At 38.4% G+C, this 27,870-nt stretch overlaps 2 protein-coding genes across 7 annotated transcripts; both read right to left on the minus strand.

Moving 5' to 3' along the window:
• Window positions 1-886: 886 nt before the first annotated feature.
• On the minus strand, window positions 887-8,779 carry tom1 (target of myb1 membrane trafficking protein). Of its 5 annotated transcripts, none has more exons than XM_051388049.1 (16): window positions 8,611-8,779; window positions 7,218-7,302; window positions 7,042-7,120; window positions 6,798-6,947; window positions 6,528-6,662; window positions 6,282-6,416; window positions 5,957-6,073; window positions 5,624-5,754; window positions 5,460-5,502; window positions 5,231-5,369; window positions 5,070-5,133; window positions 4,114-4,183; window positions 3,668-3,733; window positions 3,188-3,250; window positions 2,598-2,637; window positions 887-1,608 (listed from the first exon to the last, which is right to left on the minus strand). In XM_051388049.1, the coding sequence occupies exons 1-16, from the start codon at window positions 8,660-8,662 to the stop codon at window positions 1,514-1,516; spliced, it is 1,464 nt and encodes a 487-aa protein (XP_051244009.1). In that variant the 5' UTR covers window positions 8,663-8,779; the 3' UTR covers window positions 887-1,513. The 5 variants fall into 5 exon arrangements, with proteins under 5 accessions (XP_051244009.1, XP_051244008.1, XP_051244012.1 ...); XM_051388048.1 differs by having other exon boundaries at window positions 5,624-5,757; XM_051388052.1 differs by lacking the exon at window positions 6,282-6,416.
• Window positions 8,780-15,415: 6,636 nt separating this feature from the next.
• Window positions 15,416-27,150, minus strand: zgc:171844 (uncharacterized protein LOC100151763 homolog). Of its 2 annotated transcripts, none has more exons than XM_051388769.1 (6): window positions 25,285-27,150; window positions 21,095-21,212; window positions 18,994-19,067; window positions 17,534-17,648; window positions 16,721-16,791; window positions 15,416-15,637 (listed from the first exon to the last, which is right to left on the minus strand). In XM_051388769.1, the coding sequence occupies exons 1-6, from the start codon at window positions 25,361-25,363 to the stop codon at window positions 15,519-15,521; spliced, it is 576 nt and encodes a 191-aa protein (XP_051244729.1). In that variant the 5' UTR covers window positions 25,364-27,150; the 3' UTR covers window positions 15,416-15,518. The 2 variants fall into 2 exon arrangements, with proteins under 2 accessions (XP_051244729.1, XP_051244728.1); XM_051388768.1 differs by having other exon boundaries at window positions 21,095-21,215.
• Between the last annotated feature and the right edge of the window lie 720 nt (window positions 27,151-27,870).

The following is a 27,870-nucleotide window of genomic DNA, read 5'->3' on the forward strand; positions in this document are numbered from 1 at the left end:
GGCAGAGCACTTGCCAGGTGGCTTGTTTTGTCCAATCAGAGTTCAGAGAGTATTTACTTACTGGTTTAGTTTTACTATGGTGGCATGTGTTGCCTAATATAAACTGCTACAATGTTTTACTTCCTTTCAGCCTTATTTATTTAATCAGAACTACTTCACCTCTAACTAATAACACCTCTAAGACAAATACATTGTGTTTGGGTGCCATTGTTACCCTTTCCACACACACACACACACACACACACACTGACCCTGAGGGGTGGTTAAAAAATGCCTGGCTACCCCAGCTGCCAACCCAGTTTAGTGTCAAATATTTTTTTTATAAAGTAATAAGTGTTAGAAATCAGAATTTTTTTGCCACATTTTAGACTCAGTAATAGGCTGAAATTCAGTTTTTAAAAGACATGTAATTGGATGTTCAGTGCTTTACTTATATGCCACAATAATGTTGTTTTTACAAGAGCTCATCTTTATTTGAGGGCGTGTCCAAGCAAATATTGATATTGATATTTAAATCAGCATATATTTCTGCCACCCCTTAAAAGTCTCCATGCCACCCCATGAATATTTTTCTAGATCCGCTCCTGCCAGGTTCAACTGCAGTGGTAGACTCTGATAATCACAAATCGTTTAACATAGAATTGTCCCCTCATATGAGTATGTGATGTTAAAGGTGTTGTGCACCTTAATCTATGGAGGTATGTCTATTGAAAATGTCTCTTGTGCCATTTAAGTAAAACCAAAGCCATAAGTCCAATATACTTACCAACAGACAGGAATTAAAAAGGATTTGCAGTGTGCCCATACCTGCAAAGCCATGAATTGGATTATACAGTAAGAAAGCGTAATGCTCTGCACCTTGAGGTTAGAATAATAACAGCCAGACTTCCAGTTAATAGTTTTAGTTTAATATCTGACAGCAGTCTGTCATGACTTCCTGTTAAACTTCAAGTAAGACGTCTTCACAAGGGAATAGTGGATGTAAAAAAACAAAATCCATTCAGTTTTCTTTGACACCCTACATCAATAAACACGTGAAGCATCAAACTATTTCATTATGTAACAGCTGAGCTTACAGGTTTACAGTGTTTGCTACTTTGACAGGGGCGTTTTCTGTAACCCATCACCACGTTTGACAACATATATTTTTCAGCAATATAATACATAATCTGTTGCAAAAGGTTTCTGTAACAATATGCTCTTTCTCTTTCAACAGCAGGAATGTAACCATATAAAATGTGCAAATGTTTGCATTCCACACATGGACAAACCCTCATAACAATGTCAAGTAAAAACCTCCGTCCTTCATCAAATAACAACAATTTTTATCAGTTATAAAACAACATTGCTCCCCCAGTAAAGAGCAGTTTACACAGCAATGACATCCTTCCTCAGATATGGGTTGTTATTCCCATGTCAAATGTGCCATTCAACCATTGAGCTAAAAGAACTTCTCAGCCGATGGCGCGAGAGCTTCATGAGTATTGTTAGTTTGGCCGGTTTAAAGTGAGGCTTAAGACTCTGAGTGGTTGGTATCCTGTGAGGAAGCTCTCACCGATGGCAGGCGCTCAGCGGCTTTTGCTCTTTCAGCCAAAAACCTGTCGAACTCTGTAGAGGGAGAGAAGCAGGGTTAGATAACGTATTCATGGGATAAAGGAGTAGGAAAGAAAAAAATGAAAGCAGCGTACGGACTGTATAAAAGGATGCTAGTGTTCATCATAAATAAATGAGAAAAATACCAGAAGAGAGTTTTCCAAGTTACAACCTTGGACTTATACTGATAACGTGGATTCAGACATCTGTGAGTTGTGCCTGTTGTTTACAGTAGTAGGTCACAACCTTTTTTGTCTAATGTATCCCCACAATCCTGTCAGATAAGTTCAAGTACCCTTTATCAACACCAGCCGTCATTTTCCAAATCTGTTATTTTTAGCTATTTAACTGTTCATCCAATACTTGAAGTTGTTTATTTCAACCATTAATCCTTTTAACTGTTTAGATTAGCAAACTAGTTTTTGAATACTCTCAACTGCACCATGTAGTGTTTAGTTGTTAAATATAGTGAAGTTAGTGGTTCTCGTAGTAGTAGTAAAAGGAGTAATGTAAAAGTAAGTAAAAGTAATGCTGAACTGATTCATTACCAGAATTACTTAATTTCTGTTCCGTCACATAAAAAAGGCAGCAGTCTCAATAGTAGTAATAGTAGAAAGCTGTGTGTAGTTTATGTGCTGGTCTGAAGAGGGGTAGTATATGGCACCACATGCCCAGTTAAGGCTTCAGTGCCACCTATGGCTCAAATGCAGAAATAGCTAGCAGCAGATATGAGACAGATGGGTAGAAATTAGAGTTTAATATATTTATGTAAGACAAAAGTAGTGCAAAATTCAGCCTGTAGCTTCAAGTACAGCTAGTCAGTTCAGCACAACAAATTGCCCAAGTGTGAACACTACACTAGCAATGTAATGTATAACAAACACACCAAATATACAGTAGGTTTAACATTAACAACTCCTCGGGTGCTTCAGATGTTCATGAATGCCAAATAATGCATGATAAGCTGCTCCTTTTAAAAACATGTATACTGCAAAGACTCTCACCTTCACTGGTAACACCATCTGAATCCTCAAAGTCATCATACTGTGCCACAAACAGAAAATATATATTTTACACACACACATATATATATATACACACACAACTTGTGCAGTTAAAAGACAAATATAGTTAAATGGTAATTTCTTTGTTTGGATCAGATCATTTTTATGTATTGCTTGATATTTTTCACCATCTTAGTTTAGTGCATTAGCATGCTAAATTATCTAATTAGTATGAAACACAAATTACAGCTGAGCTATATCAAAGTATTGGCCAAATAAAAAGTCTGACCTAATCATGACACAATGAATGTTAATGAACCACCAAAGTTATTACAGTTAATTTTTAAAAGGAAATGAGTTTCTCCTTTTCAGGTTTCAGGCAATGGATAATCAAAATATGCAGTACAGAGACGTTTAATTCAGTTTCTGGGATCAACTGTAGAGCAGAGTTACAGGAGAGAAACTCAGAAGTGAAAATGTGTTGAAACTAACCAGAATTATATTTTTGTGAATTAAGAAATTAACACAAATAATACAGTTATTACATTTATTTACTTATTTTAAGTAAAGTTAGTAATCCAGCCATTTACCTCATCATCCAACGCTAGCCATTTCTCAATATCATCCATTACAGTGGACTGGTTGATAGGAATCTAAAGAAAGCAGAGCACCAAGATGGTCAGCGCAGTAAAATATAATACCTGGTAAAACTGTATGAAGATGTAACAAAGCTACCAAACCACAAAATGCATAAACAAACACAAAAGAACAACCACAAGTCAGAAAACAAAGCATGACAGATATGATGACCCAAACATTATCATGCTCTGTGATGGGCATAGGCACAAAAGTAAACTCCAAAAAAACCAAAACAACTTCACCCCATATAAAAGCATGCAAACCATTGCATTTCATCACCACAACTGAACCACCAAACCCAAAAACGGATTCAAACTAAAGAAATCCAGACCAAAAAGTAAATTGCAACCTCATGACAAAACCAAGAGACAGAGAGTATGGGAAGGTGAATCAATAACAAAAACCAGGACACATTTTGGACACAGACCCACCATTCCCCTTTTAATCATCCAATCTAACTTTGGAGAGGAGCTGCAGGTGGAGGCTGGGCTGCCATCCTTCATGCACAGACAGAAAGTTAATTTAAGAAAAAAACAGTTACTGAGACAAAGCAACATACAAACTCACTCAACCATGGTTGCTTTTATATGCCGTGCTATTGTACCATTGTACTATTTCTCGACTGAAACTCACGGAAACTCTCTCCTCCCTCCTACAAATAATACTGCTCAGACATTGTGTAAAATACCTTGAATATCTATACAGTGAGCTTTGTTTTTTATTGCAAAGGTGAGAAACGTTTCTTAAGCCAAATATGCAAATTCCACACCAATTTTCTAGTGGGTCACATTACGCATGAGAAATATTCAGTGATGTCAGCCAATACATTTTGTGACTAAACTGTGTAAAACCTGAACTACTTGGCATCTTTGCTTACCGTTCCTGTGTTCAGTAGTCTGCTGTCCTGAGCCTGAGCCAGGCCGTCGAACGCAACGTCACTCCGCTCGCTGAAACACAAGATTTACACATTGGTTAACTGACATGTAAGCTAATAATGTCAAACATTGGCACATATGTTAAAAAGTAATTAGAAGGAATGAGTTAGAATTAAACTCCAAAACAAAGATCAACATCTTTCCAAATGCCATTCCTGAGAATTTGCTCGGGCTGCATGACTGCTGCGTAAGATTGTGACTGTAACTTGTGATAAAACAAATCAGAGGAATTTGTTTCGATATCCATGCATTCTTACATTCCTAACATTTCTTTTAGTTCAGTGGCTCCAAATGTAATCAGATGTACCGCACCAGATCAACTCAAGTGCCCTTTACACCACCGTGAACAAATTGTGTTCCTGTTACTGGATATGTAAAAGTGGATATTGTTACAACAATGTGTTCAAATAATTCATATAACTTAACTAACAATTCCAAATGTTTATTCATTACTTTTAGCTAACCAATACAGATACCGGTATCGGGTATTGGGTCCAATGCTGTGCTCATGTAATAGTACTGTAATTGTAATCACTCTGATACCGCACCCAATACCACTTTACAGTGTGACCTTATGTAACCTTATGTAAGGAGATATTTTAAGCAACTTTTACAACATTAGTAACATTTAATTTGATCCAGTCAGAAGGTGAGGGACATCTGATGAATGTTTTCAAAGTCATTGTTATGTTATGTTATGGTTTCATTACTTTTAGCTATAATTATTTCAAATATGTATTCATTATTTTTAGCCAACTGTTTAGACTTCTCTGCTTGCTTGCTAACTAGCTTCCCTAATATATTTTCATGTACTCTCAATGGGTTAATATTAATTTGCAACTTGTGTTAGTGCAAGTCTTAGAAGTCATTTAAACTATCATTTATAAACTTCCTTTACCTTGGTCTTTGCTGAGCTGGGATATTGATTTTCTGCGATAATGTGCCATCTGATTCACTTGTACCTGCAAGAAGAACAGCAACAAGTTTACAGTACACAGAATAAGTACAGGTGCCGAACACGTGCAGTATGTAGGTATGTATTAAGACTGGAGCACTTACTCAGTCTTGCCATCTGACTGGACAAACTGTCAGCTTTCGACTGACTGAGTGAGTTGTCATTGCTAACTGATGCAACCCTTGACTGGCTAAGAGACTCAGCTGTCAAATCGAGCTCCGTTAGGTTGACGTATGTGTGGTTCTGAGAGACAAAGAGTAATAAATTGAGTCCATGATGCAACCATTTCATAAAATTACAACAAACCAATTTAAAAATGATTGCCTGCTTTACCTTTTGGGCTGTGTTTGGACCATTTGTTAACCGTCTTTCAAACCTGTAAACAGCAGGACAAAACGATATCATCATAAAATAGACAAATAGAACCTGTTGGAAGATTACCATCCATGTATTTTATTCATAAATAAGGCAGTATAATGATAATAAATGTAGTTGACCTATGGTAACGAGTAAAGGCGGTGTTCATCTCATCGTTGGTTGCCAGCAACTCTTCAATCAACTTTTCCTCACTGAGTCTGGGGACGATCTTCACTATCCTCTCTTGCATGTCCTTACATACTGTGTATAACTGCTAATGACACAATTAGACAAAGAATGTGTGGGTGGGGGGGGGTTGAGGGGGCAGATGCAACACAAAATATACAAAGTACTAGATCAGTTAAGGGTAACGCACTGTTACTCAATATGGATGGATGGATGGATGGATGGTTAGATTTTCTTGCATAAAGTACTTTACATTAATAAAGAGTCTGTGTTTTTGTTTTTTTTACCTCCAGCAGCTCCATGTCTGCTTGTTTTACCGTGACAGGATCCAGCTGACTCATCATGTCTGACATCATAGTCAGGTTGCTTCGCACCACTCCCAGCTCTGTCTTCAGCTTTTGAATCTGGAATATCAAGATAATTTACTGAATACAAACAGGTAAAATGCAAATGGCGCACATTGTTTTCATATGTGTTGGAGGCCAAAATGAATAGAAAAACATAGATAGAAAAAGGAGTCGTGGAAAAAACATAGAAAAATACCAGTGATTAATATTAATACAGTGCGATTTAAACACTAAATATCTGTCTCAAGTGCAGCAAGACCATCACCTGGCTGGGAGTGAAGGCATTGGTTCCTTCTAGGGCCAGTTTTAGCTCTGAAGTCTGGGGTGGGATGAGCGGAGGTTTAGAAGATAGGCGCACAGCAGGCAGAGTAGTGACAGTAGGACCGTTCCCAGGCAAAGTCTGGTAAGCAAAGGCACCAAAATGACCCGAAAAGAAAAAGTGCCTAAGATGATAGAACTAGACAAAGTAGCACCCCAATATCAGCAGTAAGTGTACCAGCCATGTTTGTACCTTTTGTGTGGCTTGGACGGGTGAGTAACCATCAAGTTCTGTCATGGGGAACTCAAGTCCTTTCCTTCGCAGGTCTTCGTACACCGACACCACACCCGTCAGGTCGGGTGAGCTACGGAATGCATCAGCCCACGCCTTGACGAGAGCAAACCACAAATTATTACAGTAGAGCAATATGACAACACCAAGACTGATTATAACATGACAACAACCAGAATATTTCCCCATGGTGCTACAGAGTTGACAAACATGTAATGTGGCATTTTTTACCTGTACAATACTAAGCACTCTGTCATGCAGGACTAATGGAGGGTTGTTTCTTGGGATTATTGTCCGGACCAGAACCCCCTCTACAAAATCCCGTGTCGTTACCAGGATGTGAAACCTGTAGCCGCAGTTCTTCACACAAGTCTCCAGGACCTAACATCAGAAGGAGCAGAAAGGGGCTATATTTTACCACTCAAACCATAAAATAAGAACATAATCTGAGTCAAAAAGGGTGAATGACACTCACGGTGAGCGCAAGCATAACCTCCTTGAAGTTCTTGTTCCCCATAATCCTTTTCTTTATCGCTCTGACTGCATCTTTGGGTCTGTAATCAGAAAATTTTCAACAGTCACAGGCATGTATCCTCCAGAGGACTAGTCTGTTCCTGATGCTAGATAACACACACACAGATGAACACACACCCTTCCTCTGAGCTGTTGACCATGTCGCAGATTTCCATATTGAGGGCCCAGTCTTCTGATGGCAGGCTGGAACTGGTGGCACTCTCTGTAAAAAATAGGTCACTGCTAAGTAATATAAAACAACTGACTACAAGAAATGGTGTAGTAATTCATAGTTTATTCAGGATTATAATAGCTTGCCTTAATGATTATTAAAAAGATGATTTAGTCATTTACTAATGATTATTATATGTTTCTCACAATGCAATAATCAACACTTCACAATAGTTACACTGTATTTTGACAAACACACAAAATAGTCTACAAATCAAGTTTGTGGTGACGTGTGGTGTTCCACATGGATCAATCTGAGGTCACTTATACATTTTAATATATGTAAATGACACAAAATCTGAATTTTATTGTGAGCTCTTTCTGTAAGCTTAGGACTAGTTAAACAGGAGTAACAAGGTTCAGTATTTAGCAACAAGTAATTTGTATAAATGCCCAAATGTCATGTGTTTGAGTGCACTAGAGATAAATATAGGCAATAAATATAGGGGAAAATAAAATAGATAGATAGATAGACAGATGGATAGATAGATAGATAGATAGATAGATAGATAGATAGATAGATAGATAGATACTACTAAATCTAAGCATCCAGTATCTTACAACACATACAAAAAAGGGATACACACAGGGATATATTATACAAATGTCTATTTTTTTTTATCTAAATCCTTTCACTGTGTGGGGTCCTAAATCTGAGACCAAATGATGTGAGATACTATCATTTTGTTACAAAATACTATTACAGTTTTAAAAATGTATTTATAGATATGGAAATAGGACAGATGGGTAAGTGTACTTAGTATTTTTAAATAAAGATGTAGGCTACAGTTTGCATACTGAGTAATACTGCGGGCCTAAAACCTGCTTATCTATTTATTTAATCCCTCACTCTTGATTTCCATCAGTCAATGAAAACACATGTGCAGTCGTTAGGCTTGTCCTATCTAATTTAGGTCAGGAGGATGTCGGCCACTTTGTGTCCCACCCAGCTATTGGCAGGTTAAACAGAGACAGTAACAGCCAATCAATTTGCGCCTCACAGCCTGTAAATCCCGCCTCTGCCAAATCATTGTTCAGCGGACGCGTCAATCAAAGCATAACCCGTCGCTCCACTGTCAGTCTAAATAAATGTACCTCGGATCCATTATTTTAATGTACTGACATTAAATTCGTATAACCCCTGCAACGAAAACCCCTTATAATAAAAAAATGAAGAGGCAGCTCGATCGAGATGTGAGTGTCGGAGGCGACTCCAAAGCAAAATCTGACTGAGCCTCACTGATCACATTTGCTTCATACAATGTAACGATTTGTGTGATGGCTATGAAAACTAGCTCACCGATCCGCTGTCCCAACGGCGTGCTGAACGGATTCCCCATTAAAAACTCCATATTGAGAGCGGCGAGGGCACAGCAAACCACCGACGTCCCCGGGCAGAGCCGTATGCAGCGACAAGCCCCGCTCACGCCTGCAGACCGCTGCTGCTGCTCGCACAACAAAGTGGGGCACTAGTTGAGCTGCGTCATAGTTTAAAGGGAACGCAGCGGATCGCACACCCGGTGCAAGATAATGTGCTCCTTAGGTAGCCTCGTTTATATCTTTATATCAACTGTTCTGAGGCTATAATCATATTTGCTATATTCCGAGATGATGATAACCGCATAGTGCCATCAAGACTGGAGTAATACGGGTCAAATGTATGCTTTCATATGAATTATGTTTTGTATTTATGTACAAAACTATATAAAGCTGGAATACAAAATCTACTTGTATTCATTTCTCAATTTTGTGTAAAAATAGTAAGTTCAAATGTACCACCTGCAATTCTATGTAGGCTATTATACACTAATGAAACATACCTATGAAAATTATATTCAATTTCTGCCAATAGACACTGCACCTTTAAATCCTTACTGTCCCTATTAAATCCCATATGTAGAAAAGTCCTTCAGTGGTTACAGTTCCCATTGACACCAACGGAGCTTACACATATGATGAAACATGACAAAATAAATGCACAGAAAAAAAGAATTTGTTTTGTGTTTTATATGTCATGTAGCTAGCATGAACACACACACACACACACACACACACACACACACACACACACACACACACACACACACACACACACACACACACACACACACACACATATATATTCCTTTGGTTTCCAATAGTTATTCACAGACAGTGTAGAGTATGATATATCTACTTCCTGTTAGACCTCTTATAAATAAACTTGTATAATAACAGAAATAGAAATAGGCATATTTTGGATATAGGAGGAGTAATTCTGTGTAAAAAAGTACTGTCATGAGCAATTACAGATATAGAGCAAATGAAAATCCAAGTTTTACAGCTGTTTTTTCTGTGATAGCAAACAGAAGTAATGTTTGTAACCATGTTTGTTAGTAATTCTCTAAAATCAAGTCATGAAGCATTGAAAAAATGTAAAATTGTTTTACAAGCTGTTTAATAGGACCTGGGGTCTCAAGGACTACAAACACAGCATTATGTCTAAAGGAGTACTCCAGTGATTTACTATTGCACCTTTATATATTTGGGGGACTCAAGCCTGTAGGAGAAACTATGGTGACTGCAAAACTTGTGTGTTTTGCTCCTCCGCATCGATTAAAACAGCTCATTCTAAGGTAACGACAACACAATTATTCTTTATTTTCAGGTGATTATACACAAATTAAAACATTCCTATGAATATTATATTCCATGTCTGCCAATAGAGCCGGTAAATATAAATGTTTAAGTTTGTATGGGTCAAGCTCCAAAAACCTGGATCTTACATTTCCCATAACACAACTAAAAAGGGCCTTTTGTTATGATGACATAATCAGGGTTCTTCATCGGTAGAGTGTCATTTAGCACTTGTGAAGTACATTTATACAGTATGTGCTGTTGAAAAAGAAAAGTCTTGAAGAAAAAGCCTATGAAGTCCACTTACTGTACTTTCTTCTTGTTCCAGGGCTCTCAACCATATAAAACGATCGTTGTGAAAAATTCCCGTCTCACCCATAGTTATTTAAAGTTGAGCATGACAGCTCATTGTTAACAAAACAATCTCAACTCAAGGTCACCTTACTCACCTGCTCTGGGGCTTTTGACCGTATCACACTGTATCATATCAACGATGCGACATCTGCTGATGAAGACCATGTGATGTGGTTTAAAACTGCTGTTTCTAAGACTGAACTGTCAAGCTTGACAGAAACATTTGTTTTGTTGGCAAATATTTACCCTCATTATGCGTGACTAGGAACTTACAGGTGTTCTCCAAACAAATCTCCACGATTATGTTGTGTGGTTCTCTGCCACATGGGTGCAGTGTTTGATTTCACATCTCACAATATCAGGTTGTACTGCCTGAAGCTTTCTGTTGAATCTCCTGATTACCAACCAGGCAAAGCCAACAGCTGTCCTGGGTCCTCAGAAGTCCCCGAAAGCTCTGGGCTTCCTTGTGGTCTTATTTGTGCTTGTTTAATTAAAAAAAATATTGAGAATATGCTACATTAAAGCACAATACAAACTAATGATTTACTACCTGATCGTGAGGCCTTGCCTTAAAGTGTTTTTTTTTTTTTTTATCAGAGTTTAATTAAATTGCCACACACTAAACCTGGGAAAGAAATACAGTACACAGTGCACAGATAGTTTGGACAAATGGGGGTTAATAGGTGCCAAAGCAGTTCCATTTTTGCCCCAGGTTAATCCAGCCTTACTGTGTAATATTTATATCCACGTCACACATTAATTATTACCTTCCAGACCATTTATAGTTGACAAGAAATTACAGACCATTTACTCTCTGAAATGTTGCTCTCAGTGACACTGGCACATTTGTTGTGTTTGATCAAGGCCTTGATGTGAGTGTGTGACTCAGACAGAGTGACTCACAGCCCAGTACGCAACAGAGAATCTCCTTTTTGCTCTCACCACTGATGCACATCCTACTCGTCTGTTTACACCAGCAGACGTGGTACAGTTCTGCCCATTAAAAAAGAACCGTATGTGGGTGATCACAGAGCAGCTAAAAATGCAGGCGGTTTCTGATCGCAGATCTTTCCTTCAAGAAAATATGTATATAGGTTTTCCCTTAAGGTCTTTTCAAAGAGATAATTGCTTGATCTCCTTGCAGGAATCCAATTTGTTTGAGGTGACTGCAATTATATCTCTTTTATAGTCTTCTAAGTAATGGTTTCTTATTTGTATGTGGGCAAATATACTGTCTGTGCAGTAATGCTGCTGCATGTTGCACAACAGGCATGCTTTGCCTCAATGCTATGTTATTGTACAAAGTCAAATGCATGTAATAACTTATCACTCAAACATTTTAATGGGAATAAGACAAGTATAATTATTATAGTCAGTGCAGTCATAATCACAAGTGTTCAGTGCCCCCCTGTGGTCACAGTTAGGGAACTTCAGCACACAATTAACCCACACTTTAAGTTACACTGATAATCAGTGAAATCTGTATTAATAGTGACTTGTGCAACTAATTGTTGCCGTAATTATTACATACTAATACAGAGAGCTTTTTTAGCAACAGCTTTTTAATGTTTCTAACCTGCTAGAACTGGTGATACAATCGTTAAGGCAAACATGATAGCATTAAATTCCAGTAAATACATTCAAAATAAAGCAACCAAACTGACACAATGACAAACAGAAAGGATATTTTTTATTGTTCTCTAGTGGTCACAGTGAGAGGCAACAACTGTACGTTCTTAGTTGGAAAAAAACTAATGTTTGTACTGATTATCAATATTTTCTTAGAGGTATAAATAAGATTATATCCAACACACATGAGCAACTGGAAATGTCTGTGTAGTGTTCATCCAATAGGCTGAAATGTCACAGACATGGCATCATCACTGTCAATTTGATAAACATCAGCTGGAAACATAAACTAATTCTGTGCAATTGAGAAGCTGGTCACTGTCTGTCAAATCTGATTTCTTCTGCAGGAACTGAACAAGAGTCCTTTGCTGTGAGACAGTGGGGGACACATGCTGGCTATCTAACTTTAATACCACTCATACATGTTTTCATTATATAAAATAAGTTAAGTTCTTGCTGTTAAGCCAGAGCAACTTCCTAATTCTCCAGAATATCCAGAGAAAAATCCTTGCTGATTGTATGAGAGACGGTGATGTGCTTTCAAATAGTTGTATAAATGCATGCATGTAATAATCAAAGGTGCCACAAGGCACCAATCCGACAATGCAAGCATAGCCATCATAAGACATGTAGCATATTAAAGCCATTTTTCAGACATCAAAACTCCTCTGTGTGAAATGTATCAGATATGTGAAAAAAGTCAGATTAATTTCTCTGCATCCTTCCCACCATATTTCTCCTTCTTTGCCATCTCTCTACCTTCACCTCACACTTCCTTTCCCCTCCATCTCAACCTTTTATCACTCTCTGTTGTGTTCCCTCTCACAGCTCAGAGTGGCTGACATGTACTCACACAAAAATCTCTCATTTACTCTCCCTGGAGTAAATGTCAGAAAATATAAAAGGGGATGGAAGGGCTATGTAGACCTAACATACATGTACAATACCATTAATTGATTAGTCTGCTCCAAGACTGGGATTGTTAATTGCTTTCAGAAGTTAGAGTCAAAGTTGTGAAGATGGAAGGAAGCACAAAGCCTTTAATTGGTGAAGCATGATATCACCTTTCCAGGGACCGTTAAATGTCTCAGCCAACGCTGCATTCAAGAACAAGCAGCTTTTTCACTAGCAGCCAATTAGAGTGGGTTGGCAGTAACTTGTCTATATTCACAGTATGTAGCCCCCTGATTATTCTTCTCAGCCTACAAATTAAATACAGTGGAGAGCGCGGCTCGCCTGTACACAGGTCTGTTAATCTGCAACCAGCTGTGACAGCCTTTATCAGCTGCCATGAGAACGGAACCACGAAACACACCACACTACTGCAGGAAAACAGGCTAAGGAAAAAGCCTTATGGACAATGCACAGTACTGAATGTGAATGTATTTCTTCCACCAGGTAAAAGTAAATACTGAAGAAAACATGTTTACCAATCAAGCTCCTATTTGGCTTCACTTGTCCAAAAGACAAAATGCTCAATGAGGAGCCATTTAAAAGACAAATTAAAGACATCGGTCTTTGTATTGGAGGAAATGCATCTCTAAGTCTGCTGTATGACTCATCCGTGGCTGCAGTGTGTATTATTTTGTGTGTGTGTGTGTGTGTGTGTGTGTGTGTGTAAGGTGAAGGCAGGCAGCTGAGGTAAGTTATGTGGAACTGAAACCATCTGGTTTTCTCCTCACCACAGTGAACAATAATAACCGCAACCACAACCACACACACACACATACCACCATCTCATCCCGTTGTCATGGCAGTGTGGCAGCAGGATGCTCCTTGGAGCAGGTCGGGTATTTAAATTGTGGCCTCCACTTATATCTGGATATTGTAGAAGTTATGCAACATTAAGGAGATCAGTCTTTGGAGACAATGGCCTACACTTTCTAAACAAAACATCTGGTGTATAGCTTTTATTATCCCTTAGCGGTATTGGGCAGAAGTGTGTACCACAATAAGTACTACCCCTGGAGGACTCCAGCTCCAGACTCTCAGCTACAAAAGCTGAAAATCCATATTTAAAAAGTCATACAATCAACATTAATCATTAATCAACACAACCATCTCTTCTACTTTTGTCCACGTTGCAACACAATAGGGATAACAAAATCAGCTATCACACACACCCATGAGTAGAACATCCCCACAGAGGATGTTAGACTTGAGTGACCTCTGTTGACGTTGTTCAGGTGGGTTTATGTGCTCCAGAGTGTGACTGCAACCAGCTGGTTTTCCCACCAAGACAGCAAATACAAGAACTGCAATCAAACCTGTTGTCATGGCAGTTACACATACTGTAGCCTAGATATGTGGTTTGGAACAGGTCAGAGAGTCCAGCCTCTTATAACACTTAGATTTGTGTGTGTGTGTGTGTGTGTGTGTGTGTGTGTATAGAAGTGGTACGGAGAGCGTTGAGACCAGTGTGTAGCAGCAAAACGTGAAAAAAACAGCCCTATCTAGAGCCAATGTTTGGTTTGTCCCTAACAACAATTATGTAAAATGCAATATACCAGGGTGCAGTAATCACTGAAACTGGTAGTTTGCCATTAATAAACATCAAACTTCAATAATCCTCCACCATCCATAATTATTAATAATTATTAAATTGCCAAGATATATGTTTACTATTAACAGGAAGTGTTGATTCTAATAAGGTCCAGTTATAGAACAGTGTAGGTTACAATGACTTATGTATCTAAGAAACTGAAAGGCACCCTGAAAAAGGAAGGAGGGACATAAAAATCTTTATTATAACAGCATTGCAAAGATGATACATCATAGTCACACAAAATGACTGACACAAAAATACAAGTAGTAGACACATTATGACAGCGGACACATTATGTTTTTGAATTGTTTTTGATCAATGTGAAAATGTGTACAAAACACTGGCTGTAAGGCAATCTTACTTAATGACTACTGATTACATAACTGATTACATCCGGTTCAGACAAAGACTTTGGTTTAGGTTGTGGGCTGCTGAATATCTGAGTAGCAACCAAAGTTATTAATGTATAACATTCAGGCAGTAGGAACGCCTTGTGCATAAATTCTGGACCACTTTTGTTCAACTCTGTCTACATCTAATGACCAACTGAATGAAAAAGGTTTTCTGAATTTGTATTCTCTTCATAACATTGTCATCTTACATAAAATCTCTCCTCTGTTGTACAGCTACTGTTCAGTCCAGTTATTATAATACTTTGCTACAGTACTACAGCACGTGCAAAAGGGAGTTTGTTCCCTTAGAGACGTCTACGATAACAGTGTCTAATACATCACAAATGGATAGTCAGAGCAGCCATAATAATATCTAATTACACTAATTGGACAGAAACCATTAGTTTATATATAAGCCAGTCAGCCTCCCCGCTGCAAGACATATAAACACAGTATTTCACAGTAGCAAATGAGATCCTATAATACACATGTCTTACATTATATGCATATGAGCATTTGAAGATTAATGCAGATAATTACTGATGAGGCTCGCATGTGCATCCCCCCCCCCCCCACACACACACGCACACACACACGCACACACACGCACACACACACACACACACACACACACACACACACACACACACACACACACACACACACACAGTGTTACATGATAGAGCAGGTGAAGCCACAGCAGTCTTTCAGTAATGTGATTCCAGTTTTAGTGATAAATGGTGCTGATGTCTGCTGGGATTTGGACGCCACCTTTTGATCTTCCAATGCACCTGATTGAGAAGGACAGGTGATGGTAAAACTGTTATTCACCACAGCATTTTCACGCTCTCATCCTCTACATCTTCACTTAAAGTTATAATCCTTGAATGAGAGTTGTGACGGTTTTGGAAATATGCCTCTTGACTTTCTTGCCGTCTGTATGCTACATTTGAAGCTACTGCCAGCAGCTAGTTCAAACTCAGTTTTACCTTCAGCAATGAACTATGTATTTAGTGAACTAACCCTGCCAATTACATAAAAACACCCATGACTGTTAGCTGGTGGGCTACAGTGGCTAGCAGAGCAATGCAGGGAGTATTGGAACAAGAAGGAGCAGCCACAGAATGCGTGTGAGGAAAACTACTTGTGCTGTGTAAAACACTGTGAAACCAGATCTTTTTCAATTATTTTTGACTGAGTCTTTCATTAAACGTGGGTTGGGCTGCACTGTCAACAGATACACCAGCTGCTCCTGTGTTTTTCTCAAGGAGTGTTTGTCCTATTGAACTCACTTGCTGTTACGACCGGTAGCTACACAGGTGGATTTCTTCCCAAGTATTAGATATTGTTACATGGCAGCCATAGCAGCCTGTTTCGCAACTATTTTCTCATCTAACTTGGTATATTAAGAGTTTATTTCAAACAAATCAGCATTGTTGATTGTTGGAACAGTGGAAAGATTAACAAATAAGTGTGAGTAAGATTGTTGGATGTGTGTTTTACGATTATCTGCAAAGTAATATTACAGGTTCTGTCAATGGAGTCTGGTCAGTCGTTGTTTTAGTCTCAGATGATGATGCTCTAGTGAGACATCTAGTGGCAAGTGAATTATATAAAACCTTTAAAAAACGTTGAGGAATTTTGACTGACATGCTCATGCAGAGTGATTTCAGTGAGCCAGCGATTGGGTGAAGTCATGAAGGTGCGCAAAGATTACAACTGAACTACCAGAGAAGGTATTCACACCTACAGTAATTCATCCTCTTACACACAAATGTGTGAGCAGAGACAAACTGTGGCTACAAAGATAACTGACCTCCAAGATTGCTTTTTAATTGGACGCTTGCACATGACAGCCTCATGGTTAAACTCACCTTTTGCAGCCAATGTCTTGGGAAATTTAGACTGTAAGAAGGCAGCCATGTCTCTGTCTTCCTCCCGTTCCCTGTGGAGGAGAATATTTCCTTGTGTTGTAGTTGTCAAGTATGTGGTTTTTGCACTTAAATAAATGTCACTGGGCTGCATTTGAGAGAAGCTAAGGCTACAAGCTGGACTGACAAATCCTCAGGAAGTGACTTCAATTTGTACATGGTGTGAATTCACCGCTGCACCTACACACAATCCTCTCCTCAATCAATTTTCACATGCACGTGGAATATTGAAGGAAGATGGCCTCTCACGTCCCTGCAATCTTTCTGAGACCAATCAAAATGTCACTCAAAGACTCACATTAACAGTTGCCTGCTTATCAGTGATGACAGCTAATTTAACACCACAAACAAATGATCTGAGTGATGGTGGACTTGCTATTATTATCCAGCGTAAATATACAGAGAGGATTCATAGAACACAGAGAGGAAATGCTTTATAAAAAGGGTGTTATGAAGATCAGAGAATGCCTTAAATATTCACTGGATAAACAGCCTGAGATGGACATTTAATTAATTATATTTGTGCAGGAGTTACTGAACTAAAGTGGTTTGGGAAAATCTTCACACTGATCAACATAAAAGATAAGTGTATAATTGCACACATTTGCCTTAATCAAAACATATTTACTCCCTCAAACCTAAGTCTTGTAAACAGACAGCACTGTAATGTCTGCTGAGCCTGTGTGTGAGAAGAACATTACTATGAATACATACCTACTCAAAGTCTTTTCCAATCACTTGATTTAATAATCTCACCTCAGCCTTTCAAACTCCACATCATCCACGAGGAAGTCTCTGGTCTCCACCAGCTTGTTGATCTGCTGCAGCAGCTCTTCTTCCCTCTCCTTGTCCTCCTTGGACTTGTCCTGTTCTGTTCAACAGTCACATGACAAGCCTCACATACACAACTATTATATTTTACGACTGTAAAAGAGTCATTACTAAAGTTATACTTGTTGTGGATTGTTTCAGACATCGTGCCTTATGCTGCTGTATTTATGGTGCCATGCCATTATTTTGAAACCCCAATAGTCCAAAAAATGCCCAATTTGTCTGACAGCCCGACAGAGTCTTTGGAGCAGTGGACTTTTTTGGGATAAAGTGCTGCTGGACAAATTGGTATTCGGTCCAATGGGACATTTTTCGGACTATCAGAGTTTTGGAGTAATGGGCCTTTGGAACAATGGGCAGTCCCTGCAGCTTTAAAGACTCGGTTTCAATGTGTTAACTGCTGTGAATGTAGCCAGAAAACATTGAATAATTGCACACAAAATCTCCAGCCGTGTTATCAGCTCTGTGAGGCTGTAGTTAAATACAAAACAGTGACAATACGAACATGCTGAAGTTTGGCAGCTATAATGTTTACAAAAGTCAACACCTTAGTTTAGCATGTTAGAATTGTTAAAATTGGGTGCCATTTGTTTCTTTCTTTTGGTAGGCTGGCGGGGTTTTATCAATCAACTCAGAAATCCAGAGAGCCTTTGACTTGTTTGCCGACTTGCCTTTTGCTGAGAACTGTTCAGCTGACTACCTCCAGAAAACAACCACAGAACAACCAAAACTTGAATGTCTTTGACGGACGGCATTTTGGCTAGCCGCTTATGGGGCCGCTGCTTGAGCTGGCCACTGATGGCAATTCGATGTGAGCAAACAACTGCCAGCCAGCCCTCAATTTCTTTTCATTAGTCATATCTATTTTCTCTCACACACTTTATGTATGTATAAATAGTAAGTCACAAAAGTTAAAATTAAATTAATCTTGAGGGGGACATGAACGTGTGTATTACATTTCTACACAAACAAACATTGCTAGAGCATGGCTAAAAAACCCCACAATAAAAGGCACTTTATAATTTATATGTTACTTAACACTTGTACTGTACTACAGCTTCTTATCTTTTTAGTTGCCACAGCAACCTTTTATATTAGAGATGTCATCTAAACTTTATGAACAAAGGAATGTGATCTGAATATCTTCAGATAGAAGTTATATTATATAACCACAATTCAGGTGGGATGGGGGGAAGCTTGGAGAAGCCCACTGTTATTAGTTAATTATATTATATATATATACATAATATTATTTGAGGTGACAACAGGTGAGGTCATAAACACAAATAAAAACCATATGCGGCCCATCAACCAAAGAATCTCTGCAGAATAAATAAAATGTGACAAACACCACACAGTAAGACAGTGACTGCTTTTTAATTTACCTTGGACTGAGACAAGTTTCTGCAGCTCTGTCTTCAGCCTTGTGATTTCTTTGCAGAGCTGGATGTCATCCATCCTGTAAAACAAACCAACTGTGAATAGGTGTTTTGCAGGAAATCAGCTGATGCCAGTGTAAAAAAAAGTATAAACTAGACTTCCAAATCAGCTTATTTAAAGAATATATTGACGGAAATAACTAGTTATCTCTTCAAAGGGGCTTTAAAAACATAGAATGCAAAGTCATTTCCTTCCTGACTTTACTTACAAGCATCAATGTGAAATTGTACGACTGGACACTGGACTCTGACTTTAGGCTCTGACGACAGCGAGGTCTGTGACTTTATTAGCTGAAATAACACTGCCATGCTGCCCTTTGTGAATGAATTACACCTGACTGTATCAGATCTAATTTCCGTCTGACACTGGTGCAGATTTCAAAACATTAGGGGTCGTTCACTCGAGTGTTTGTGTGTGTCCGTGGGCTGCTATTACAGTGATGGCAAAAAGAGGAAAATGACTGTGCTATAAATAGACTCGTGGTTTAATAAAATAGGTTTCAGCGTACTTAGGAAGTATACAGTATATTCAGGATGACTCAGATGCTGCCACTCAGGAGTGTTAATTCAAAATGTATTTGCATGAGTTTATTTTGCTTGAACTGTATCAACTGCCTAAAGCAGGATCTCAGTAGAAAAACAAGGGTCTACAGCTCTGTGCAGACTCTGGCTCCAAATGACAGCACCAGCACAAGATGGCAGCAAGCATATACAGGATATTTTGGCTTCATTTTTTTTTGGGAGGAAGAGGAGTATAGTATTAGTAGTAATACTGCTCGCCTTTCAAGCGTGTAGTAGAAACTATGGCGACAGTGTAACTCGTAAAAAATGTAAGGCGCCCTATCTAGAGCCAGTGTTTGGTTGTCCGTTCTGGGCTACTGTAGAAACATGGCGGTTCAACATGGCGGACTCCCTCTGTAGACACAAACGGCTCATTTTAAAGTAAACATAACAATTCTCATTTTCAGGTGATTATACACTAATGAAAACATACCTTTACATATTATATTCCATTTCCGCCAATAGATCCACTTAAATGTTACACACTGGACCTTTAATGAGACAACTGGTTAAAGCTTTTCAAATACAACCTCACCAGTACAGAAATACAAGTAATTTGTTTTCATATGATAGTTTTGTTGTTTTACCAAGTCTGCCCGCAGTGGCTGAGCTTCAGATGCCGTCTGTGTTGCTGTTGATATAATACATGTCAACACATGCAGGCCCGTGGAGATGAGAAGGAAAACAATCTATTATTGGGAGTGGGATTGAGCATCACTTTTCACCCTCTGGATACGTGGGATCATGGATGGAAGTGAAAACATGATAGGAAACTGATGTGTTTCATCATGAACCACAACACTTATCAGTGTGGTAATTTTGAAGGCTCGCACAGCAAAACAAAACACTGACCAAAAGTCGTTATTCTCCGTTTCTCCGATTCATCATGTGGACACATTATGCAGCACTGGTTGCTGTTCGTAGTCCCCGCTCCCCCAACACCATCCTCATGTGTCAAAATAATGAGGAATTCAAGGTCTCAGCAGAAAAAAGTGAAATACTTAAAAGCAAGGATGAGAGAGAAAGGAGAAAAGGGCATCTTTTGAGATCTGAAAAAAAAAAAGGCGGATGTGTGTGTGTGTGTGTGTGTGTGTGTGTGCTGGTAGTCTGCTTAGACCTTAAATAGCACTGCTGTTTTCTTCACACATTTTTTGCCATCATGCACATGGCTGCTCCCAGTGTTGGCTGACAGTCATCTCTTATTCCTGAGGGGCTGTTAAAAGTATCTCAGTGTATACAGCAGAGCTTTACTGTATATGTGGGTGCAGTTGCCCAAACAGTGGAACGTCACATGATTGGTGAAAAGCAACAATTGTCCTCTTGGGTCTAATGTCATCATGTCATCACTGTCAGTATCCAAACCATGAAAAACCCAAATACGGCTCGAGTAATTACAGTAAAATCTCCGTTCTGTCTTTGTGTCTGCGTTTGAGATATGTTTAAATGTAGTGAACACGAGAGGTGCTGTTGAAGAAGCAGATCTTACATGTATCTCAGCTCTGATTCTCTCCGTACGAGGATGTCTCTTATCCGCTCAATTTTGCACAGCTCTCCTTCAATTTCCTCAATCGTAATTGTGGAGTCAGCCATCGAAATGACGTCGTCTGCTGAAAGACAGACAAGACCAAAACACAGTTATTTGCTTGTTTATTGCTTTATAATGAAATTGTTTTTACAGACACACTATTTTAGATTCAAAGACATTATGTTTGACGTACCTTCTGTAAACTACAAGCAACAACAAAAAATACAGAGAAAATCCAAGAGCAATACATGTTGCACAGCAACGTTATAATAGTTAACTAAAACTGTTTTTAATGTTGTTTGTTCTGCCCTCTTGGCCATGTCACTCTTGAAAAGGAGATTATATATATCTATGAATCCTTTAAATAAAGGATATATATATATATAAAACTAAAAATATCTTTAGATTAACTGTTTGTTCACACAACAAGCATTTGGAGCCATTGGTACGTATGTTTAATGAGACTGGGGTGTCTACATGAATGTGAGTCAGTGTGTTATATTGTAATACCTTATCTGAACTTCTTAAATCTTGCCTGTGACAAATACCCCCCATATTAAAAAAAACAAACAAAAAAATAAAAATAATACTTAAAATAATAAAAAACTAAACTAAAAGTAAATATTTTTTTAAACAATAAAAACTATAATAGAATTATATATAGAATAGAACAAACCCAGTCTGGAAACTAACTGGAAAAAAACTCAAAAACAAAAACAAAAACTGATGAAACAAATACAAAAATTATAATAACTGGTGAGCAGACCCTAACTAGACATCTATAGTTCATTTAAGGTGCCTAGCAATTCCTCCTGTCACATCACGTTACTGATACTGCTTATCGAGAACTGCCACTTTAACAATAAGCAGTTATCAGCTAATAGTTCTGTAATATTTCAAAGTAAACCCATCAAAATGCTGCAATTCAGTCGACTTCTCACTTACGTTTGGATTATCCTCGGCAGAGCAGAGGGAAATTATGAAGCGTGAACAGCCTTCACAGTGAATTGGTGATGGCATGTGAGAAGGGATGTTCACAGGCTAAACATGGACTGTGTCTATAATAAACTGTTACAGCAGACATTTTTGACGTTAATCTGCAGGGAGAGCACAGATGTAACTAATAACCTTATTAATGACAGCAATCTATTTAAGTGATCCAGTCCCAGGCTCTACTGTGCGTGCTGACTCGCTGGCTTCACTTACAGGAACAGTTATAGGAACATACGACAATAATTACACCTGTGTTTGAAATAACGGTTCTTTCTAAGTTCCACTGGTGAACTAATTGATCCTATATGGAGAAGATAATGCACATTAGTATACACTAGTTGAACATTTTGGGAAATGTATTTGTTTTCATGCTGAGAGTTCGATGAGAATAGCGATACCACTCTCATGCCTGTGCAGTACATATGAGGCCACAGCCAGAAGCTTAGCTTAGCACAAAGACTTGAAACATGGGGAAACAACTAGCCTGCTCTGTCTCAAGGTAACAAAATGTGTCTACCAGCACCTCTAAAGCTCACTAACACATTTTATCTTGTTTGTTTGATACCTTTTGACAAAGCCAGGCTAGCTGTTTCCCACTTTTCCCAGTCTTTATGCTAAGCTAAGATAGCCAATTGAGGGCTGTAGCTTAATAATTAGCGCAAAAGCATGAGTGGTATTAATCTTCTCATCAAACTCTCGGCAAGAAAGCAAATAATCCTGTTTCCCAAAACCTCAAACTATTGCTTTAAATTGTTTTTACTAGGTAAAGTCTGCTTTTTGCCACATTATTATAAGACAAGATAAGATAAACCTTTATTAATCCCCACAGGGAAATTCAGGTGTCATAACAGAAACAGCAAAAGAAGAATGAAACACAGGAGGGGTAAGAGTACAGGACCAAACCAGGATAATAAGGGTGAATATAAATTAAAATAAGATAACATAAGACAAGATAAGCAAAACACTGGGCAACTGGCCCAAGATATCTGCACTTGATCTCTGAATGAGGGAGAATTGTCTATCAATCTTGGCCTATCGATAGATTATGACTGTTAGCACATTCATTTGGCAGTTCTCAGTAATTCTTATCCGCTCAGTTTTGCCCAGCTCTACTTCCTCGATTGTAATTGTGGAGTCAGCCATTGAAATGACATCGTCTGCTGAAAGACAGACAAGACCAAGACAGTTATTTGCTTTTTTATTTTGTGTGGATTAATTGATTCTCAGAAAAATGATTTGTGGTTGATTTCATCTACTTAAAAATCCAAAAGAAAACACAAAAAGCACTCTAAATTATGAATTAAACAGTCAAACTTACAATGATCATTGTTCAACTCCATTAATAGTGCCCTAGATCAAATTCACCATCCTGTTATGATCTGATCTGAGCTCTAGACTGTGGATACCCCCCAGTAATTCTTCGAGCATCACTGAATAATGGCCCCCGCCCTCCCAGCCTCGCACTCCTCACTAGGAGCGATGAGTCATCCAGCAGAGCCTGAATTGGCTTTTAATTACCCGACCTTGTGTGAAACGACATTACAATCATACACACTGAATCGCTGGGGATATTAGGGCTGCACAAACACACAACCTCCCAAAACACACTGGTGATTCCACAACTTTATTCATTGTATTACCACATGTATGCACACACATTAATTATCAGCTGGTGATTTGGTGTTTTATTGTGAAAACAGCCTGCATGCGTTCCTCTTTTTGTTTGCATTATTCTGCTCCAAGCCATCTGACAGTGTTAGAATGATTATTTTCCTCTCACGCTATCACTTCCAATTTTGGTTTATTTCTTAAAGCCTGCATATAATTTCCATACAATACAGCTGTAGTAATACTGTCACACCCTTAAGTCACTGTTAAAGTCCACTATGTGATCCGTGTTGAATATAATAGAAAGTATTAAAATAAATGTGTGCCTGTTTGTGTCCTTGTGATAAAATATTGCATACATGATATTACAGCAGGAGAGGAAAAAGCTTGTACAGTGGGAATAGCAGAGAACCAAGAACTGAGCCTTGAGGAATGCCAAAAAATAAATCTCACAATCAGGCTAAAGATAGTAGCGTATTTTCCTAGGAATTTACCTGGAAAGAACCATGTAATTTGCTCCTATAGGGAAAACATAGGTATATTGTAAAAAAAAAAAAAAAAAAACCCAAACTGCCTAAAACAAGTTAATAAAAACTTAATTTATTACTGAATGCCCATAGATACATTTTACATTCTTGCATGTTCAGCTGACCTGTTCTTCACTAAAATTAAGACTCTCTGCATCAATGAATTCATCGAAACTGCAGCTGAAATGAGTTGTTGATGAACTAAGTTGTTGTCTGAAGTTATTTGGAACTATTTTGATAATCGATTAATCATTTAATTTCTCAAGCAAACATAGCAAACATTCTCTAGTTCCAGCTTCCTAAATGTGAGGATAAGTTGCATTTCTTTGTCTGATGTGACATTAAACTGAGTACCTGTATATGTTGGACTGTTGGGACAAAACAAGCAATATGACGGTTTTGGGCGTAAGGACATTGTAACCTACATCTTTCACTATTTCCTGACCTTTTATAGACAGGTAGTTGCAGCCCTGATTGGATAAATTAAAAGGACCAACTGAACACCGTGTAGATTTTTATATAATTATCAACAATTTCAGGAAACGTCTTGAAAAACTTAATGAAAAAATTAACCAAGCAGAAGCCATTGTGAGGATTGTTATTTTTGCAGATGGCTCTAAGAAAACAAAATTCAGACCATGGATACAAGTAGGAAAACTCTAAGTATGACCTTTAAATGAATAATAATATTCCCAGACAACGTAAATAAACTGTTAAATTCATTGTAAAAAAGCTTCACCTCCACAACATACTAGAATCACTGGGGTTTATAAATTTAAGCCCCACCACTGACACCCTTCAGGATTTGTAAAATCCTGTCTACGGCCCTGCTGACAGATAAACTTTAACATGCTCACAGTGAGGATCTGCAGGGACCCGAAGCTTTAATTCTCTCATCTGGAAGTTGGTGCATCAGCTTCTTTTGCTGAGTACTCCATACAAAACACTTTCCAAGCATGCACATCCAGTTCAGTTTTAAACACAAAACCAAAACGTGTGCGGTGGACGCTTCGCAAAACTCACTTGATTTCTCCGTCTCTCTGTCCACCTGCGTCTCTTCCAAAGAGCCGTACTGTTTAGAGGATTTGCTCTCTTTCTCCATATTCTTCAAAGACGGTCAGACACTCTGGGCAGAAAATGTGAAATAAATATTTGTGCAGCCTGAAAAAAATTACACTACCGAGTCCATGCAGCACTGGCCTGACGTGTGAGGGGATATAACGGGGAGGAGAGCTGCCAAGAGAAGCTGAACCTGGATGTCAGCACGGAGGAGCTGATCTGTGCTGAGAGGCGCCACCTGCTGACAGATATGACACACAGCAACAGCCCGGAGGATAACTGCTGCATTAATGTTGCATTTTACTGTTTTAAGGTTGAGCTCATTTTAACTACTTTATATACTGTTGGGGAGTTTGTTTTACAGCAATGCATCATATTCTTCAAGAAGTTCATATGTTTGTAGTGTCACTGTCCTTTAGGCTCCACGCATCTCTGAAAAGCTTCATAAGAGAATAAAAAATAAAATAAAATAAAATAAAATAAAAATGAGTTTTCTAGCTAATTTGAGAGGAGTTTTAAATTGTTTATTTAGCTTAGGAGACATTTTCTGAACTCTTAAAGGAACACTTAATCATTCAATTGTTTAGAAACATTCAAAATCACCAAATTTGGGGATAATAAGGGTATGAAAAATAACTAAAGCTTTGAAATAAAAAGTAAATTTTTTCCCTCTGAGATGTAGTGGAGTAGAAGTATAAAGCTGCATAAAATGGAAAAGTATTTGCAATACAGTACTAAATGCACAAATTCTAAGTGGCCAAAATCAAAATAATTTTTTTCTTATATGTGACTCAGATCTTTTTTTTTCATGACAGTGTGAACAGCACAGATCACACTGATTTTGATCTTTTCTGTTTATGAATTGGACGACTTTTATATGTGGTTCAAACAGATCAGATTTTTTTTGCAGTGTGACCTTTTTACAATTAACATAAAGAGTACTACAAACCTGAATTTCATTAAGCAACCCTGTGTTGTAAAAGGAATTAATTACCTTGTATCCTTGTATTGAACCGAATCAGGGTCTAAAATTATTTATAGCTTGTAAAATAATACAAAAAATTCAAAATATATCTGTAAGTATGTTAAAAAAACAAACTATGAAATATTAAGACTTAAGTGGTTCTGTGAATGTATGAGATTCACAGCAGAAAACTTTAAAAAAAATATTTCAAAATAAACTTAGCCACCCTTCCTATCTGCTATTTAATAAAAAAACATAAAAGACAACTTTTTAAAGGGTAACTTGGCAACTCTGGCCATTTCTTCGCTGGTTTTCACTTTTGTCGTCGCATGTTTTCTCAACGAGCTCCCCCTACAGCTCTGGGACGTATATTTCACAAAACTGTCGTAAAAAAACTCACTTGTGGCACCCTACTCCCCCTTTCTACTACTGCTGATGGGCATTTGTAGCTGGGCAACTTTTTCGTGTGGAGCAATGTCTACCGAGGTGGGTAATACATTATACACAGTATCATAGAACATTGCGTTCTCGCTTCTCACGATTCTTCCTATTTCCAACTCAACGGGACAGTAGTCCAAAAGTTGCAAGGTTGGTTTTCTGACTGGGGACACTAGTGGGAGTAGGGAAAGTCACCATTAACACGGGAACAGGCCAAATGATTTCTAAACGGGTTTATTAAGTTGTTATAGTTGCCAAATTCCCCTTCAATGCTTCGCTGCGCTCTAACCACTACCATAGCCCTCTCCACGAGAGAATCGAGCTGTCTTTCATCATGAATTTTCCATCCCACCTGATTGAGTTCAGTTGTTAGTGACAAACTGGGGATGACTTGATTTCATGCCATTAGGCCCTTGAGGGCCTCGCCAGATTTTTTTTTTTTTTTGGGGGGGCAGCGTGCATCTGTCTGCATGCAGGAGCTGCCACTGTGCCATGGGTAGCAGTGTCCCACACCCTGGTACATCTGTGTGTTAAAAGCAGAGGGAGATCCATGTCTTTAGATCACTTGGATCTAAAACAAACATTTATTTTGGCTGCTGGTATCATATGAAATGTAAGTGGCAGCATAAATATTTGTATTTATTGCAAATACTCAAGAAGAGCCGATGCTGGAGTCATGCATCAGATGCTTCGACAATACAAAGGGGTTAATTCTGTTAGCGTGGTTAGATTACTCTTCACAGTACTCCGGTAACATATACATACAGAAACTTTCTGCACAAAAGAAAGTCAGGGAGCCTTTTATATCCGCATTAATTTGACCTCACTGCATGAAATTGCATTAAACATTATCCAAATTTAGCATTTCAAACTTCAGACATCTGTCAAAATGGACCATTTGACATGAGGTATGTTCAGCAGACTCACTTTGAAATACGGGTTAGACAAACACAGTTGCTTCCTGATGTTCCGCATGCATCAGCTCACAACTGCATAACACAGGGCTCTTTCAAATCAGTCAAATCATTTTATCAGCTCTCACAGTCTAGAGTCAGAGTGAAGGCACAGACACGGTGAATGGCAAAAAGTCATTGCAGTGAATGTAGCAGAAGATAAACAAACCGGGTGTGGTGGTTGCCAGTCTAGTT

This window comes from Dicentrarchus labrax, unplaced genomic scaffold, assembly GCF_905237075.1.
Source record: "Dicentrarchus labrax unplaced genomic scaffold, dlabrax2021, whole genome shotgun sequence".
Taxonomy (NCBI): domain Eukaryota; kingdom Metazoa; phylum Chordata; class Actinopteri; family Moronidae; genus Dicentrarchus; species Dicentrarchus labrax.

Excerpts from the sequence above, each read along its gene's own strand:
- tom1 (XM_051388048.1), bottom strand. The coding sequence starts at position 8,662 with ATGGAGTTTTTAATGGGGAATCCGTTCAGCACGCCGTTGGGACAGCGG. Across the intron at positions 4,184-5,069 it reads CCAGCTCAGCAAAGACCAAG|CGAGCGGAGTGACGTTGCGT; the intron begins GTAAAGGAAGTT and ends CTTGTGTTTCAG. Across the intron at positions 3,734-4,113 it reads GACTACTGAACACAGGAACG|GATGGCAGCCCAGCCTCCAC; the intron begins GTAAGCAAAGAT and ends CTGTGCATGAAG.
- zgc:171844 (XM_051388768.1), bottom strand. The coding sequence starts at position 25,363 with ATGGAGAAAGAGAGCAAATCCTCTAAACAGTACGGCTCTTTGGAAGAG. Across the intron at positions 21,216-25,284 it reads CAGAGAGACGGAGAAATCAA|CAGACGACGTCATTTCGATG; the intron begins GTGAGTTTTGCG and ends TCTGTCTTTCAG. Across the intron at positions 17,649-18,993 it reads GAAACTTGTCTCAGTCCAAG|AACAGGACAAGTCCAAGGAG; the intron begins GTAAATTAAAAA and ends ACTGTTGAACAG.